The sequence below is a fragment of the Epinephelus lanceolatus genome, chromosome 10 (genome assembly GCF_041903045.1).
Source record: "Epinephelus lanceolatus isolate andai-2023 chromosome 10, ASM4190304v1, whole genome shotgun sequence".
NCBI classification, from domain to species: Eukaryota; Metazoa; Chordata; class Actinopteri; order Perciformes; family Serranidae; genus Epinephelus; species Epinephelus lanceolatus.
The window spans coordinates 12,940,681-12,955,886 of NC_135743.1; the positions used below are offsets into that span (position 1 = coordinate 12,940,681).

The 15,206-nt window shown below is 40.7% G+C and overlaps 2 protein-coding genes across 2 annotated transcripts; both read right to left on the reverse strand.

The window, feature by feature from the left end:
• Positions 1-413: 413 nt before the first annotated feature.
• LOC117265730 (protein S100-A13) lies at positions 414-7,697 on the reverse strand. Its single transcript, XM_033640387.2, has 3 exons — positions 7,538-7,697; positions 978-1,099; positions 414-881 (listed from the first exon to the last, which is right to left on the reverse strand). Exons 2-3 carry the CDS (start codon positions 1,095-1,097, stop codon positions 726-728), a joined length of 276 nt encoding a protein of 91 aa, XP_033496278.1. The 5' UTR covers positions 1,098-1,099; positions 7,538-7,697; the 3' UTR covers positions 414-725.
• Positions 7,698-8,110: 413 nt separating this feature from the next.
• On the reverse strand, positions 8,111-13,299 carry LOC117265731 (protein S100-A11-like). Its single transcript, XM_033640388.2, has 3 exons — positions 13,125-13,299; positions 12,802-12,971; positions 8,111-8,749 (listed from the first exon to the last, which is right to left on the reverse strand). The coding sequence occupies exons 2-3, from the start codon at positions 12,928-12,930 to the stop codon at positions 8,615-8,617; spliced, it is 264 nt and encodes an 87-aa protein (XP_033496279.1). The 5' UTR covers positions 12,931-12,971; positions 13,125-13,299; the 3' UTR covers positions 8,111-8,614.
• Positions 13,300-15,206: the final 1,907 nt, after the last annotated feature.

Genomic DNA, 15,206 nt, shown 5'->3' on the forward strand with positions numbered 1-15,206 from the left:
TGCTGATGCCAGAGGTCAGGGGAGAATGGCCATGGTTGCTTGCACATGACAATGGGTTCACTGTACTTCAATGGCCTCCACATTCACCAGATCTCAGTCCAATAGAGCACCTCTGGGATGTGGTGGAATAGGAGATTCACATCATGGATGTGCAGCTGACAAATCTGCAGCTACTGCGTGATGCTATCATGTCAATATGGACCATGTTTCAAGCACCTTGTTGAATCTATGCCACGAAGAATTAAGGCAGCTCTGAAAGCAAAATGGGTCCAACCAAGTGCTAGCAAGGTGTTCCTAATAAAGTGGCCAGTGATGGTATTTATTATATTCCAATTCTGCCAGTATAGCCTAATAAATCCTACAAATTGGAGCTCTAAGAAAGGTCAAACATCAATTGTAAACAACACACAACATGGTTTTATTATATAAAGCTTTTATTTTGAAAATACAGTAAGTATCTTTTGTATAATTGGTATAAAAAAAGACACTCCCAGCTTAGAGTCCTTCAATGTGTCCTTGACAGTGGAGATCAATACCGTGTAAGTGAAAGGAAGGTTGATCTGGACATACATTTAGAGCGTTATAGAACTGGCTGATTAACTAAAAAATGATGGAAATTATGGACTGTATGTATACATGATGGTTAGAGCATTTGGAAATGAGAAAAGATTAAAAAAAAAAGCAAAGCAAAAAAAAAAAAAGGGGTGGGGTTGGGGGTTGTTAATCTATGATGCATCTTGAGTAGCTCCAGTCTTGCTCTGACTGAGGGCATTGGCCAGGTAGCCAATCAGAGTGAGGTATTCCTGGAAGCTGACCTTTCCATCTTTGTTGGCATCCAGCCCCTGCTGCATCTCCTTAACGGCAGAAGAGCAGTTTGCATCCTGAACACAAAAGGAGAGACAGAATATGGTCACATTCTAATATACTGATGGATTATTCATAAACAGCAAATAGCTAAAAGTTACGCAGTTCCTTACCTGCATGAGGCCGCCAAGCTGGTTCTTTACCAGTTTCTGGAAGCCACCCCCGTCTAGGTTCTCCTTCCCCCTGGCTGAACTAAGAAATGTGGTCACCACTGTCTTAATGGCTGACTCCATATCTGCAGAGGGAGACAGAGAAGAACAAAAAATGGAAAATTGAGTGTTGGAAGTGGCAAGGAGAGATATGGCCATATCTTAGAAATTCAGGCGTCATGCCATTGGGTACAGTTCCAATGAATTTTTATCAATATGAGGCTATATTTACATTGGGTCTTGAAAGGCTTATTCCAGTTATTGAGCGCATCGGTGCAGAAGAGAGTACGCCGTAACCTTGTGAACAGCTGACTGATCAAGATTAGGGGTTCAATATCAACTCTGTGCCATCATATTATGTATTGTAATGTATGAAATTCAAGTTATTCCACAATGCATCACTTCATTTTTGCATGTGTGATGTAAAGTTATTAAAATAAAATGTGGTGAGTTCAGTTAAAACCACATCATTCTGCAAATATTATGATAGTGATCTGCAAAGCAAACGGGTCTGAGTCGCCATGTAAGCCAAAAATAACTTGTGCTATTCTTTGATGTGAGACGGAGCACGCCTTGAAATTGTATTCGAACTGGATGTGTTCAGATATGTCCCTTGAACATGTGAGAAAGGTGAGACACACAAGTGATGTCAGCATAGAGGAAGAGAAGGAAGAGGGAGCGGGTTGGGGGGCAGGGCCTGGAAGCTCTCCGAGGTAAACAGAGCGAGAGACGGAGGGAGGGAGTGATGGAAGGTTGAAGAGGAGGGGAGTCTCTGAGGTAAACACAATGGGAGCTGTGATCTCTGACAGTGGACATCTGATCCCCAGAAGCCAGCGGGAGGCCGCAGGTTCAGATTACTGCCTGCTGCCCGTCTGCTGCAGCGAACCTCCCCTCACACTGCGGGAATACACTGCATACTGTGCTCAAGTATGAACTGAAAAACATCACACGGCACCGATAGATTAAGCTGGCCTGAAACATCTAATGCCGCTGTTGTTGACAGGATCTCAGGGTGAGGCTAAATCCTCGGCTGAACATTTGAGACAAGCGGTTTTAAGGTTTCATTCCACTCACTGCTTATTTTACCTCGCAGGAAGGAAGAAATCAAGATGGAAACACATTATGCTTTAACTGGATGTTAAATATGTAACAAAACAATAGCTGCATCCCAAATCCATACCACATGCTAATCTTATTCACTCGTTTTTGAGTGTTGATGAACACTGCTGTAGGCGTTTTCACAGAAGACATGTGACATGTGACAGTAGTAAAAGCATGAGTGTACATAATAAAAATAATCATGGCTGAGTTCCATTTTGCTGCTTCATTTTCAGTGTAATGCTTGCTGACTCACTGCCAGACTGTCATGACTTCCTGAGACACTGTTAGTAATGTTATTAGCAACCACTTGTGCTTTTCCCACTATAACAAGTCAAAATGTCTTCCGTGAAAAAGGTCTGTCATTCCACAATGCAATGCATAAATGAAACAGAGGAGCTACTCACAGCTATATATGTATATAAAAAGTTGCAGGAAGAACATAAAGGACAAAAACACAAATTAAAAGTTCTGTATGCGACACTCAGAGCATTAATATGTGAGCAAACTATGTAAAGATCTAATGGAGTAATGAGCGGAGAATGAAGTCACGCTCCCTCTGTGTGTGTGTTGCAATCTGAGCTTTCCGGTTCTTTACTGTGGTAGCTGCTCCAGCCGCCGCCCCAAAGCACCGCTAGCTGCTATCAGTGCCTCCACCACCTCCATGGTGAGAGCCATGTGCAGACAATCCCAGTTCAGACTCTAAATCATAGATATGCTCCTTTAAAATGTTCTGCATTCTCCTTGTGAGGTGGAGAAGTGACAGAATTAAATGTAATCTAACAACTAATAAAGTGTTGTTAATGTGGGTCTGTGCTATTCCTCCACAATGCAGTGCTGTAAATTTTTATACTTGTTTGTATATTGTAATCAACTAGTATGTAGTATGGAAGTCGGACACACAACTACAGTTTGACTGCCATCCATCATCGCATGTGTTGCATCACTTCCTGTTTTTACAAAAATGTTGATTTCTTGTATAGAAACTCCTACATTATGACGATGACGCGATATACTGATAATGACGCTAACTTTGATATTTAAAAATGAAATATTGATGCCATGTTAATAGTACACACAGGATAATATCGTGTAAATAATCCAGCTTCTCTTAAATGATTTCGGTTTCTACCTGTTCTCACTCTGTCACCTTCCCCCAACGACATCTGAATGCTAGCTTTTTTTTCTAATTTTGTATGGATACCGTGATAATATCATTACCTAGTATATACTTTATATAACTGGTATGTACTTTGGCATTAAGACAGCTGCTGATTTTGTGTTAAATAACTGAAAAACAGACTGTAAAAATGACTTGATGCTGTTTCCATTGTCATATGGAACTCACATAACTGAACACCATGATGACTATAGAGAGTGTTAAGGCCGGTAACTGTGCAGCTATCCAGACATACTCCAGCCAGCACAGGTCTGTCTTTGGGTTTCTGCTCCCTTTTAGCTTCCTGTTGTCTCAACAAACAACATTTCCACAGCTCACAGAAAATTAAAGGCCTGAATAAATGCAGCAGTTACATGAGCAGAGTTGATAAGTATCGCAGCAGTGTGGTGCAGGCCTTGCTGTGGGGTTTCCACTGTGTATCGGAAACTACCAGGAGGCAGCGGTGGCCGCGGGATGGGTGATGATGACGGGTGCCTGTGGGGATGTTGTTGGAGTAACTGTAGATGGTGGTGAATCTCCCATCTGATACAAATGTCACACCTCAATGCTCACACTATGCAAAGGCTAAGATGTATGAATAGACAGACAAACAGATAGCAACACACACACACACACACACACACACACACACACGCACATCTAAAGAAGGACAACACCAATTAGGACTTCTGTTGCATTAACCTAATTACTGGGTGAGTGAGAGCAGGAACCCAAACCCTGGATTCTGTTTCATGTCTCCCTGCCATGCCAGCACATGCACACACATGCACACAGAAGTGGACACACAAGTGAGCATCTGTCATCAGCATGCTGTTCATCATTATTTAATGGGTTACTATAATTGTCCCAACACCTTCCTAACACCATCTACAAGACGAGCAGCGGCAGCAGCAGCAGCAGCAGCAGCAGCAGCAGCAGCACAGCGAGCAGGCAGACCAGTTTCAATGTATGTGTTTGTATCTGTACAGCCCATACATCAAAATGCCTGACAGGCCACCATCCATTAGCGTCTCTCCCGGGTGTAATGAGATGAACATGAAACCAAGATGGCTTCGGTCAGAACTGGAGACGTCAGGGCCACAGAATTACAAATGGGCAGAGAGGAACATGTAGTGAGGTCTGTGTGATAAGAGCAAGTGGTGGCCTGACTGGGTGTGTGTGTGTGTTTGTGTGTGCTGACTACAAACGAAGCGCTCCTACAGCCTCCTCTGCACATGTACTCCATTCTGATTCAGAGCCTGGAGATTATCATGACTCAAGCGTAATGAATGCTCGTGTGAGGCCCAGTGCGTTGTTTTATTTGTGTTACTGGGTCCTTTTTGTGGCATTTTACGGGAACTTTGCACTACGCATGCTAGTTCAGTGATTCACAAACTTTTGGGCCTTAAACATTTGTCTTCTTGTGACCAGTCGTCTCCAGTTGCATATGTCTACGGATTATAAGATGGTTAATGAAAGAGTGATATTGTTCCCTTTATTACATATATTTAGAGGCCTAAGGTTGCACAACTGTCCACTTATTTGGAAATGAAAATAGTGCGGATTAGAGGATCTATAAAAACATAAATCTACTTCCCCATCCTGTTTCTTACAGTCTCTCAGACGTATCATGCCACCCCTTAGGGAGTATGATCCACATATTGTAAACTTCTGCACAAGCAGGTTTTGAATTTGTTTAATTAAATGTTTGAAGTTTCATGTAGAGCCTTTTTTAACATTATTTTTTGGGGGCATTTTGCCTTTATTGGATAGGACACCTTTACAGAAAGGGGATGGCACACATGCTGCAGCGGGGATATAGCCTTTGTAGATTAGGTGAGCTACTGGGCACCCCATGTAGGAGTATCTTTAACAGTAAGATGTGACAGACATTGGTTTGTATTAATTTAACAGCACCTTGCCATCATGTATCGCTTCCTTATTAAATTAGTCCTGTGGTCACTGTTTGACTCTTTTAAGTGACTGGCTAATATTTGAAGTCCCACCCTGTGTGCAAACACTAGATTTGGGGAAACTGCTTTTTGTTTTTGTGCTGCACACACTTGGAACATTTTACATCACACATTAAAACCTAACACAGCTGTAGCTATAGGTCAATTCAAAATCATGATTACAAACTACCCCCCCTTGAATACAACTGGGCTGTGTGTGTATTATTCCTGTCTAAACTGTACTCTCGACATAATTAAAAATGAATGCAAGCCCTCAGTGATTCCTTGAGAATAAAATAAAGGTTGTTTGAATGAATGAATGAATGAATGAATGAATGAATAGGGTAAAAAATTTATGAAATATCAAATTAGGGAAATCTTGAGCCGAATTCAAGACTATAAAATGAAGCCTTTGTTCAAGGGCCTAGATTTTTTTATTTTTTGGCCCACATGTTGTTTTTCTACAAGGACACTCTCGGAAAGGGGATTTTTTAATCTCTTAGGCTTATCCTGGTTAAATAAATTTTACATAAATAAAAATAAAAAGAACATTTGGGGAGTCACATGTTAAGCAAAGGGTCTGGCGATTCTCCCCTAAGGCATTTTGAGCCTCAAACACTTCTTGCATTCTGGTCCGGGCATTTTTATGCACCAGTTTGTTCCTTTTCTACATCAAATTATGGTGGACATGTTGTGGTACTTCCTGCCTCGATCGAGCACAGTTGCTTCCTCCTTCTGTTTTAAGGCGAATTGCAACCATTGCACACTGCCACCATCTCGATATGCACATTTCTCAATATTGAAGGGAATGTGTCCCCTGTCTCCCCCAAAAATCTACGCCTATGCCTTTGTTGTCTCTGTATCTTTTTAGAATTGTAATTTCTTTTTTCTGTTTCCCTACTTTTGTCGTGTTTTTCCTGCAACTTTTTATGCTTCAGTCTCAGATAGTCTCCTTTGCAGAAGAGGTTACTAACCACAAAAGGAGTTACTTGGTTCAACAAAGAATACATAAAAATGTCTTTAGTCACATTGTACTGTGTAATATATGTTTCAATTGGGCCCTGACGATACTGGAGATGAAAATTAAGCTCTCAGTTAACACATAAGTATCATAGTGTGTGTGTGTGTGTGTACACAGTACCTCCCATATTAATCAAATAAAGCATGATGGATGTGCAGATCTGGGTTGCAGCTGTCTTTAGAGCAGTGGTTCTCAACCTTTTTCTGTAATGCCTCCTTCAGAAGGTGAAAAAGTTCATGCCCACCCACCCCGAATTTTGTAGTCAATCATTGCCATTAACTGGGGAACCAACTAATAAAAAAGGATCCATGTTGAATGTTAGTGACATAAAAGTGAGCATGATGGCATCATCATTATGTGACTCCATATTTGTCCCCTGGTCATCCACGCCCCACCTGCAGTGGCTCTCCCCCCCAGCGGAACCCGCCCCACCATTTCAGACCAACTGCTTCAAGGCTTGACAAGTACAAACCAGTTCCCAGGTAAGTCAGGTAGGGCCACCCAACCCAACCAGTCACCTTATCACCCTGCCGCCTGCAGCAGGCCGCCACAAAGTCTTAGTGTATCTCTCATATCCAGTGGGGCCCTTAGCTCAGATCAGACTGACCACGGACCACACAGGTCATTATCCCGCGCTGCCATGTGATGTTTCATGAGCTCATGAGCATTAATAAACCCCGGTGATCGACTCCACCCTGCTCGTGTTGTTTGCGCTAGGTGTGACTGACTCACTTCCTCCGTGGGCATGTTACCTGTCATCGCCCAGGTCGCTATTTCTCCTGCGCGTCAGCTCGGAGCCATTCGACTCTCGCTACCGGAGTCTTATCATAACGTTAATAATTCAGACTGATAAGAGCCAAATCTGACCGTCGGTACAACGATCGCAGTATGACTGTTTAACGGGGCGAAAACGGCCTCGGCGCATATGCCAAAAGTAGTCAGCGCTGTGCGTAACGGAGATGTCAGGGGCTTGCCCGCGTCCCACATTTACATTTAGCCCTAACTAATCCTGACAATTTGTAGAGCGGCCAGAGGCAGGACTGACACACAGCAAATAAATAAGTAAGCGTGAGGCGAGACTCCGGTTTCTTTGTAAGTGTAAAGGGATTGGGGTTAGATTACCAAAAAGGAGAACCTGATCTCTGTGGCCACCAAGCCTGATAATGACAATAGAGACGCTCGCTAATTATGCAAAATTCATGGCACAGTGGAGATAAAGTGATAGTTTTGCCAAGAAAACAACAAAATAACCAAAGAGGAGACATAACAAGTAATCAGGATGAAGCAGACTCACCGATATGACAGGAAAACAAAAGGCGAGAAACTGTTTCAGCTGCTGCGCTCCTTCTTCTCTCTCACAGATCCTCCTCTTCAGTCCTGCGCTAGATTAAGCAGCAACACATATCTTTTCCGTGATTTAACTTCTGACTCCAGCCAACTGTTTTTTTCTTTGTCATAGGGCGTGTGCCTGAGAGAGAAGGAATGTGGAAAGAGGCGCAGCTTGAGCAGCACAGCAGCTTTTTTTTTTTTTAAACCAACATTTTCTAACAAACATTTCCGTTGTTTAAGAAAACAGACTTTCTAATGTGGTGGAATAAATATTTTTAAGGTTTTTTTTTAATATGTCTAGTTTTATACTTGCACACTCATTTACATTTTTTTTTTTTTTTGCTGGCACACTTTCTCTCAACATGTAAGAACAAGCGCGCGCTCATGTCTCAAAGTGCGCGTGTGTTCAAAGCTTTCCCAACAGACAGATGTACTCAAGCCACACCCTGAAACTTGGAATGGAAAGATAGTGTTCAGTAGAAAGGAAACTTTTGGACAAGCTGTCAGATGAAGGCCTGAGCAGCAAGAAACACACACATTTTTATATTTTATTTACATTTATTTGTAGCTTTTCACATTAAAATCCTGCTTTGCCAACACTGCAGCTTCTGTTTGTGCCCGGGAGGAAGATGACAAACATCACAAGATGCGTTTTCCAAGTATTACACAAGCCAAGAATACATAATGCTTACACACACACTCTCTGTTTTCACACAATGCATTCCCATTCTGCAACTCCCTTGAAGACCTGTAAGCACAAGCAGCTGTGAGTGAGTGTGTGTGTGTGTGTTCTGGGAAACAGCAAGGACTGGTTCTAATATTGCTGTTCAATAGTATTCTCTGACAGAGTCTGTGCCAGTTTGTTGCAGGTGAGAGGACAGGGTGAGAAGAAATACATAAAGACTGGCAAACACAGCGTTGTGCAGCTGAAACAGACTTTAGGGTGTTTTCCATTTGGCTGTTTTCCCATTTTCTCAAACTACATGGCACACAGACAAGCCAGTGACAGACGTGAAACTATAACAGAGTATCTGAGGGCTCCCTATTGGCTGAACCCCCCATGCTTGCTTGCGAGATGCCCAATCAGCTGCCAGAACTCCAGGAAGTTGAGCTCTCCATCATTGTTATTGTCCAATGAGCTCATGAGCTGGTCAATGACAGTGGGGTCGGCAGCATTCTGCAGGAAAACAGAACGACACTGCGTTAAATACTTAAAGAAAACAACAGTGAGAGTCAGTGTGGAGCAACTGGGATGTTACTGGTTGCGTGTGTGGGGCAGTGAGACAGAGGCAAGCTGACACCACTGGCACGTACGCCAGTTGAAAAATTAATGCAACGTCAGCAGAGGTGGTTTGGCACAAGGAACTGTGGCTCTGTCTCCATCTAGTGGCCGGTGTGGTTATTCCTACTGTTCATGAAAGAAGAAACACATGGAATTTTCCACACTTGGAAAAGGCAGCCCAAGATTTTTTGTCAGACTTCAGGAACTACTACTCTCTGCCATTGTGCTCTGGTTAAACATGACAAAACAAAAACCATGAGGCAAGTCTCTGAAGGGTGGCGACTCTTCCTTTATGACACACTCATTGTTTTTGTGGAACACGGTGAAACATAAAATGTGAAGTTATATCCTGTCCCAACATGAGAGTTAACTGCTCTAGATCACAGGAGAGAGTCAAATACTCTGAGATATTCAAGCACACATTTGACTTGGAAGTACAGTGAGACCACGTTCATTAAAAACCGCCCACGTAAAAGACCAGAAGTGGCCGTTTGCACACAAGTATGACTAACAGTTAATTATATGGGCACAGAAAAAAGAGCCAATGTGGCATCCAGATGATTTCAATATGAATCTGGCCTTATGAGGAAGCTTTGTTTTTTGCCTGAGGCTGTATTCACAAACATTCTCTGGCTCTCAGAGAGCTCCTAACTTAGCCTTGTTACAAACTGTAAAGCCCTCACTCATCTCTGTGTGCTTTACTCCAGGGCTGGTTGGCCTTCTTTGACCTTTCATAGGCTCAGTCACTGGTATTTGTACATTTATAAAGCCATACGGAGTAAGTGCACAGACTGAGGTGGTAGAGAAAGGTTTTATGTGCTCTGCTCTCCTCACTTGTAACAGCCTTCAAAAAGATTTCAGACACAGAGAGAACTGGTCTCTTTGCCTGATTTTAAAGCTCATATAAGTACTGGTAAAAGGATAAATAAATAAGTTGGTACTTGTCATTGTATGCAGGTATTTTAATATTTTGTTAATGTATATCTTCTATGTGCTGCTGTGTTGGCCAGAGCCCCCTTATAAAACAAGACTTACCTGCTTAAATGTGGGTTTAATTAAACAAAGAAATTACTAAAAAAATCCTGATAAGGAGTCTGAGCTTAGGAGTGATCTGAAATTGTAAGTTTAAATATGCAAATGATGCATCATCTAATTAAATATGCACTATTTTGCTTTTATTTTCAGAACAATAATCTGAACACTGGATAAAGCCAGGTTCAAATTTTTGCTTTATGTTTGTAGACATATTAGACTCAAAGGTTTTTGAGGAGGGACTTTTGGATATCTCTTTTTATCACTCCATAAATCAGAAAATACTGTCAACAGCCATAAAAAATACACTTTCACGAAAATGTTATATAAATTGAGCGACTACAAAGTGCCCATTTAATTATGGAAAATTGTTTTGCTGTTGCTAAAATATCCCAACAACAAATGTAAAAGCACTCATTATACAAACCCCTCTTTAAAAACCTCTACAATAAAGACAGGAATACAGTTGGAGAGTCTGGAGTATACACATGCTACAGAAGTTGAGATTTTTGGGTATGAGAAAAAACTCAACTTGAGAAAAACAACCTTTAAAGATATGTCTTGTAAAATTCCATACATATTAAGACACAAAGAAAAGAAAGAAACTAGTGCAAAAAATAGATAAATATAAAAAATAAAAATAAATAAAACACCAAATAGATATGACCACGAAACTTCTTCTGGTGAATTATTTATATGAAGACAATTATTTTTTGTATTACAAGTTTTCTGAAATTGTATATGCAAATGAGGCATTATCTAATAACGTTCACTTTTTGCATAAATTTCCAGAACAGAAATCTGAACTAAAATAAACACCCAAATTTGTATTCTAAACACTGTCTTTCCAATAGTCTGAAAGAGGACATGTAGAGGCAAAATAGCCTAAAATCTCAACATTGACTAGTGCATATGATTGGTTGACCAAAAAAAACCCAAACACTCTTTGTAATAGTAAATACATGAGTGTCAGTGAAATCAATAGGTCTAATCATATTCAGTCTCCTTTTTAGAGATGGTGTAATAATGAAAACTATTAAATCTAATAAACATCTCTGTTGAATAAATTGTAAGCCACTCTTTACAAGTAGCCGACAAAATGTTTGAAAACACAGGCCTGCAGTACCTGTGCAGTCACTTATCACCATGTTAATAGTTGTTATATTAATTTGCTAATGTTTATTTACCACGCTGGTAATTTTGGTACTTAGTCTATTGTCACTCAGCATTTGGAGAATATTTCCCCACCTCTTTGTCTGTCTGTCATTTTCACTTCTGCTTAAGAAACTCTAAAACCTTCCGAAAAGTCCACCACCCTACTCCGGACAGCTTTTCAACTTAAGAGCTCTCTCAAGGGCTAAAATGCTTTGTGAATAACTCACCAGGATCTGGTTTTAACTGTGAAATCATAATTCTAGGAATTTATGTGGAATTTTGTTCCTTGGATCAACTAGAGAATTGTTGCCTATTATGAAAAGACAAACAAGGCGTTGTCTTGTTTCTAAATACCTCACCAATGTCCCAGGCTTTCTGTGACTCTGAGCCACTAACCAATGAGTTGTAAAGACAAAGATCTTCAGGCTTAAAAACATACTTTTAACCTTAAAACAGGCCAAACAGGCTTTTCCCCCAAACTAACTCAACACTGTAGCTTCTATCAAATTTGACCTTAAAAGGGGTAAATAGTGCATTTGTTGGGGAATTTTTTCAGGCACGTATTAATGCACATTTAGTGTACTAGTGCACATCTGTTGCAGCAGGACAGTGTCAGATGTTTATGGTAATGAAGGACCATGTCACAATCTGCAAAGTGTGGCTGGCTGATGTGTTTTTGGACAATCATGGAGCTCTATAGGACAGAGGAATGAGCTGTATCAGGCTTTGGATGCGTGCTAAACACTATGATCAGTTCATTGTTTCGGTCTTTTCATGGAATTAGTTGAGAAAAAGCAAAATATAAAACATATCTCATATTACTCTTTAATATTAAAAAAGAAAGAAAGAAAGAGACCAAATAACAGACAAACAAAAATTAATGAAGTTTCAGGGGCTCCCCTGGCCTTTACCTGCAAAATGTCTAGTGCAGCAATGATTAATTGATCATTTATTATATTAATCAGCAACTAATTTTATCAACCTTCATCAGTTTGAGTAATTTTGTTTAAGAAAAAAGAGGTCAAAATCTCAGATTCTAGCTTATTAAATGTGAATATTTTCCGGATTCTTTACTCCTGTATGACAGTAAACTGGACATCTTTGAGTTGCCATTTTAGAACATCAATTTGGGCATATTGATTTTTTTTCTGATGTTTTATATACTAAACAACTCATCAACTAATCGAGAAAATAATCAACAAATGAATTGACAATTAAAAAATAATCATTAGTTGCAGCCCTAAAAATGTCACTCAAATGAACACGCACTGACTGGGAGGAGAAACAAAAGGAGATGCAATAGTAACTGCAATAACTCCAAAGCTGACAAAAAAAAACATTAAGAGACACACAATGTCCACAAAGAGACATAAACAGCCAAAACAAGACACTGAATGACCCCAATAAGACACAATCTGACTACAAAGAGATACAAAACAACCATAAGGAGATGAAAAAATGACCACAAAGAGAACCAAAACTAAAAAAACAAGAAGTATGACTACAAAGAGAAGTAAAAATGCAAAAAATTAGAAAAAAACACCACAGTCTGTGTCTTGCTCCTGTGTAGGAAAGCTGTCGTGACCTTGCATGTCTGTGCCCAGAATCCCATTGCCCATTGCCACCCATGTATGCAATAGCTACTAAAGTGACAACCCTCCACACACTGAAATGTATTACACCAACAAGCAAACATATACAACTACACAACAGTGGTACACCACAGCAGTAATGCTGTTTGTTAGACCTACAGTCCTCACCTTGACAAAGTTGGGGAGCTCTGATTTGACCAGTCTGTGGAACTCATCTCTGCTCAGTGTGTCAGAGGAACCATCGCTGCCAGCATGCGCCTTGAACTGGGCCACCAGCACACCAATAGCAGACTCCATTACAGATCGAGAGATGGACAGGGAGGGTCTTCGGGCCAATACTTCATGAGAGGTAAAAAAAGAGAACTGCTGTCGATCACAATGATAATACATTTCCAAAATACAATTAAGATATAATTCAGATTAAGTTAGAAGAAAAACAACGGCACTTGTAACTAGAATTTAATCTGGCGACACAAATCAGAGAGACTCACCAAGTCAGGTGTGTGTGTGGATAAACTGTGAGGACACAAGTCTTCCTGGTCTTTTTGTAGCCGGCCTGTCCTGGTAAAAGAGATGAATCATTCACTAATTTCTCTCTATACATTTACAGGTTGTGTTTGACTATGTATTGGAATCAGTAAAAATGTAAACCATGTTTCCCAAACTCCGCTGGCCTTTTTCCATGACGTGCTTGCATTTTCAGATGCAATCTCAGCGTGTAACTGCTCCCTGGCAGGATATGGGTTGCTGGATGAATCACCTCATTCAGGAAACCGCAGACTAACAATCGGAGTTAGGATGGTTTAAACATATTACAAATAGTTTAATGTTTTGCTCAGTTCATGCCAATGCACGGACAATAGTTTCACATTTTTCCTTTGCTGTGTGTGAGCGTGCAAAAAGCTGCAGAGAGCGAAAAGAGAGCAGTAAATCAGATATAATTACACAGTCCGTGTTGCAAAAACTTTTGAGAACGAGGCACTTGGGTTTCACCTCGGAAAAGTCGTATCATTTAAGCGGAAGCTCTGACAGGATGTGCACAATTGGCGTATTAGGGAGGCAGTTAGTGCTGACAAGCACAATAACTTTATCATCCAAATATCCCCGCGCCTAGTTTTCTTGTCTCAGCTGCATGACACACACACACACAGATACACAAACACCTATATCCCCATACACCTGAAACAGCAGTCTTCACTTCTTTTTCCTCCATTCCCCCAGCCATCGTTGAGGAAGCAGAGAGCAGCAACTAAGACAAAATAAATGACTTACAGAGCGGAGAAATCACATACAGTGGTATAAAAGCATCAGGGTTTTCTGCGGGGCGCTGCTCCTACTTTTCTTATGATTAATGTTTTTGTGTCTAAGGATTTGTTGATCTATATTTCAAAACATAATCCATACTTCTTGAATTGGTTGATTGCCTGCTGCACCCACTCATCCAGCCTTTAAAGTAGATGCATGCTTTAAATGTTTCATGCAAATAAATAAAAAAACACATGTGGGAAAAGCTCAAGAGGTCCTTAAAGTCATACACATATACAGGGTTGATTTATAGTGTCTCGTTTCACAGGCTTTATTAGGTAGTTATTCATTACAGAAGAGTGTGCGTTAGGGAATGTGAAGCTGCTTGAGACGTTGCTTTTCCACAGAGGCAGCAGTATAAATTGTGTGTTTCTGTTTGTATATGACATTCCTGCTAAAGCAATAGTGGAACAGTTTCACAATATTATCAGGAGGAACTACACTTTGCTTTGTTGTGATGGGCTAAGTATCAATACTTCTCACATGCAGAGAACCAGTTATTTATCTTTCTCACATAGGATCAGCCACAACATTAAAACAGGTCATCATCTTGTTACATCTTTGTTTTCATGTGAATACCACTTGACATGCACAACCTACCCAAACACCATTGCAGACCAAGTACACCCCCTAATGGCAAAAGCACTCCCTGATGGAAGCAGCTCCCTCTGCCTGAACAGCTCAGAGCCAAGTCTGAACCAAGGAGGCCCTACTATCAATGGCTTTGGCTCTTGGGTACCGGCACGTCCCACAGATGCTCAATCGGACTGGGATCTGAGGAATGTGAAGGCCAGGTCAATGTCCTTTGCTCTTTGTCACTTTCTCAGGCCATTCCTGAGCAGTTTTAGCAGTGTGGCATAGTGCACTATTTTGCTGGGAGGGCTACTGCCATTAGGAGCTGTTGCCATGAGGGGGTGTATTTGGTCTGCAGTGGTGTTTGGTGCATGGCAAGTGGCATCCACATGAATACTAGGATGAAAAAAAATATTACGTATATATTTGTGTTGTATTTGTCATCATAACTCAAAATATACTCAGTTTCTCAAAGTACCTCCAGAAAACAGGATGTTGAAAATCTCCTGAGATTAATATTCTGGAGGCTTAATCAATAAGATGTTGAGTAAAAGCATTTTTGACATTTTTAAGTAATATTTCATCTCATGTTACTTTAAACACAGTTTAACTACAAATTATGTAGTTTAACAATATGATAGACTGAAATGTATCCTTGCGCCTCCTCTTTGCCTCACAGTCAGCCATGCTTGTTA

Bases quoted from the DNA above. Each gene is read 5' to 3' on its own strand.
- LOC117265730 (XM_033640387.2), bottom strand. From the start codon at position 1,097: ATGGAGTCAGCCATTAAGACAGTGGTGACCACATTTCTTAGTTCAGCC. The intron at 882-977 runs GTAAGGAACTGC...TTTTGTGTTCAG, and splicing joins AGCTTGGCGGCCTCATGCAG to GATGCAAACTGCTCTTCTGC.
- LOC117265731 (XM_033640388.2), bottom strand. From the start codon at position 12,930: ATGGAGTCTGCTATTGGTGTGCTGGTGGCCCAGTTCAAGGCGCATGCT. The intron at 8,750-12,801 runs GTGAGGACTGTA...GTTTTCCTGCAG, and splicing joins AGCTCCCCAACTTTGTCAAG to AATGCTGCCGACCCCACTGT.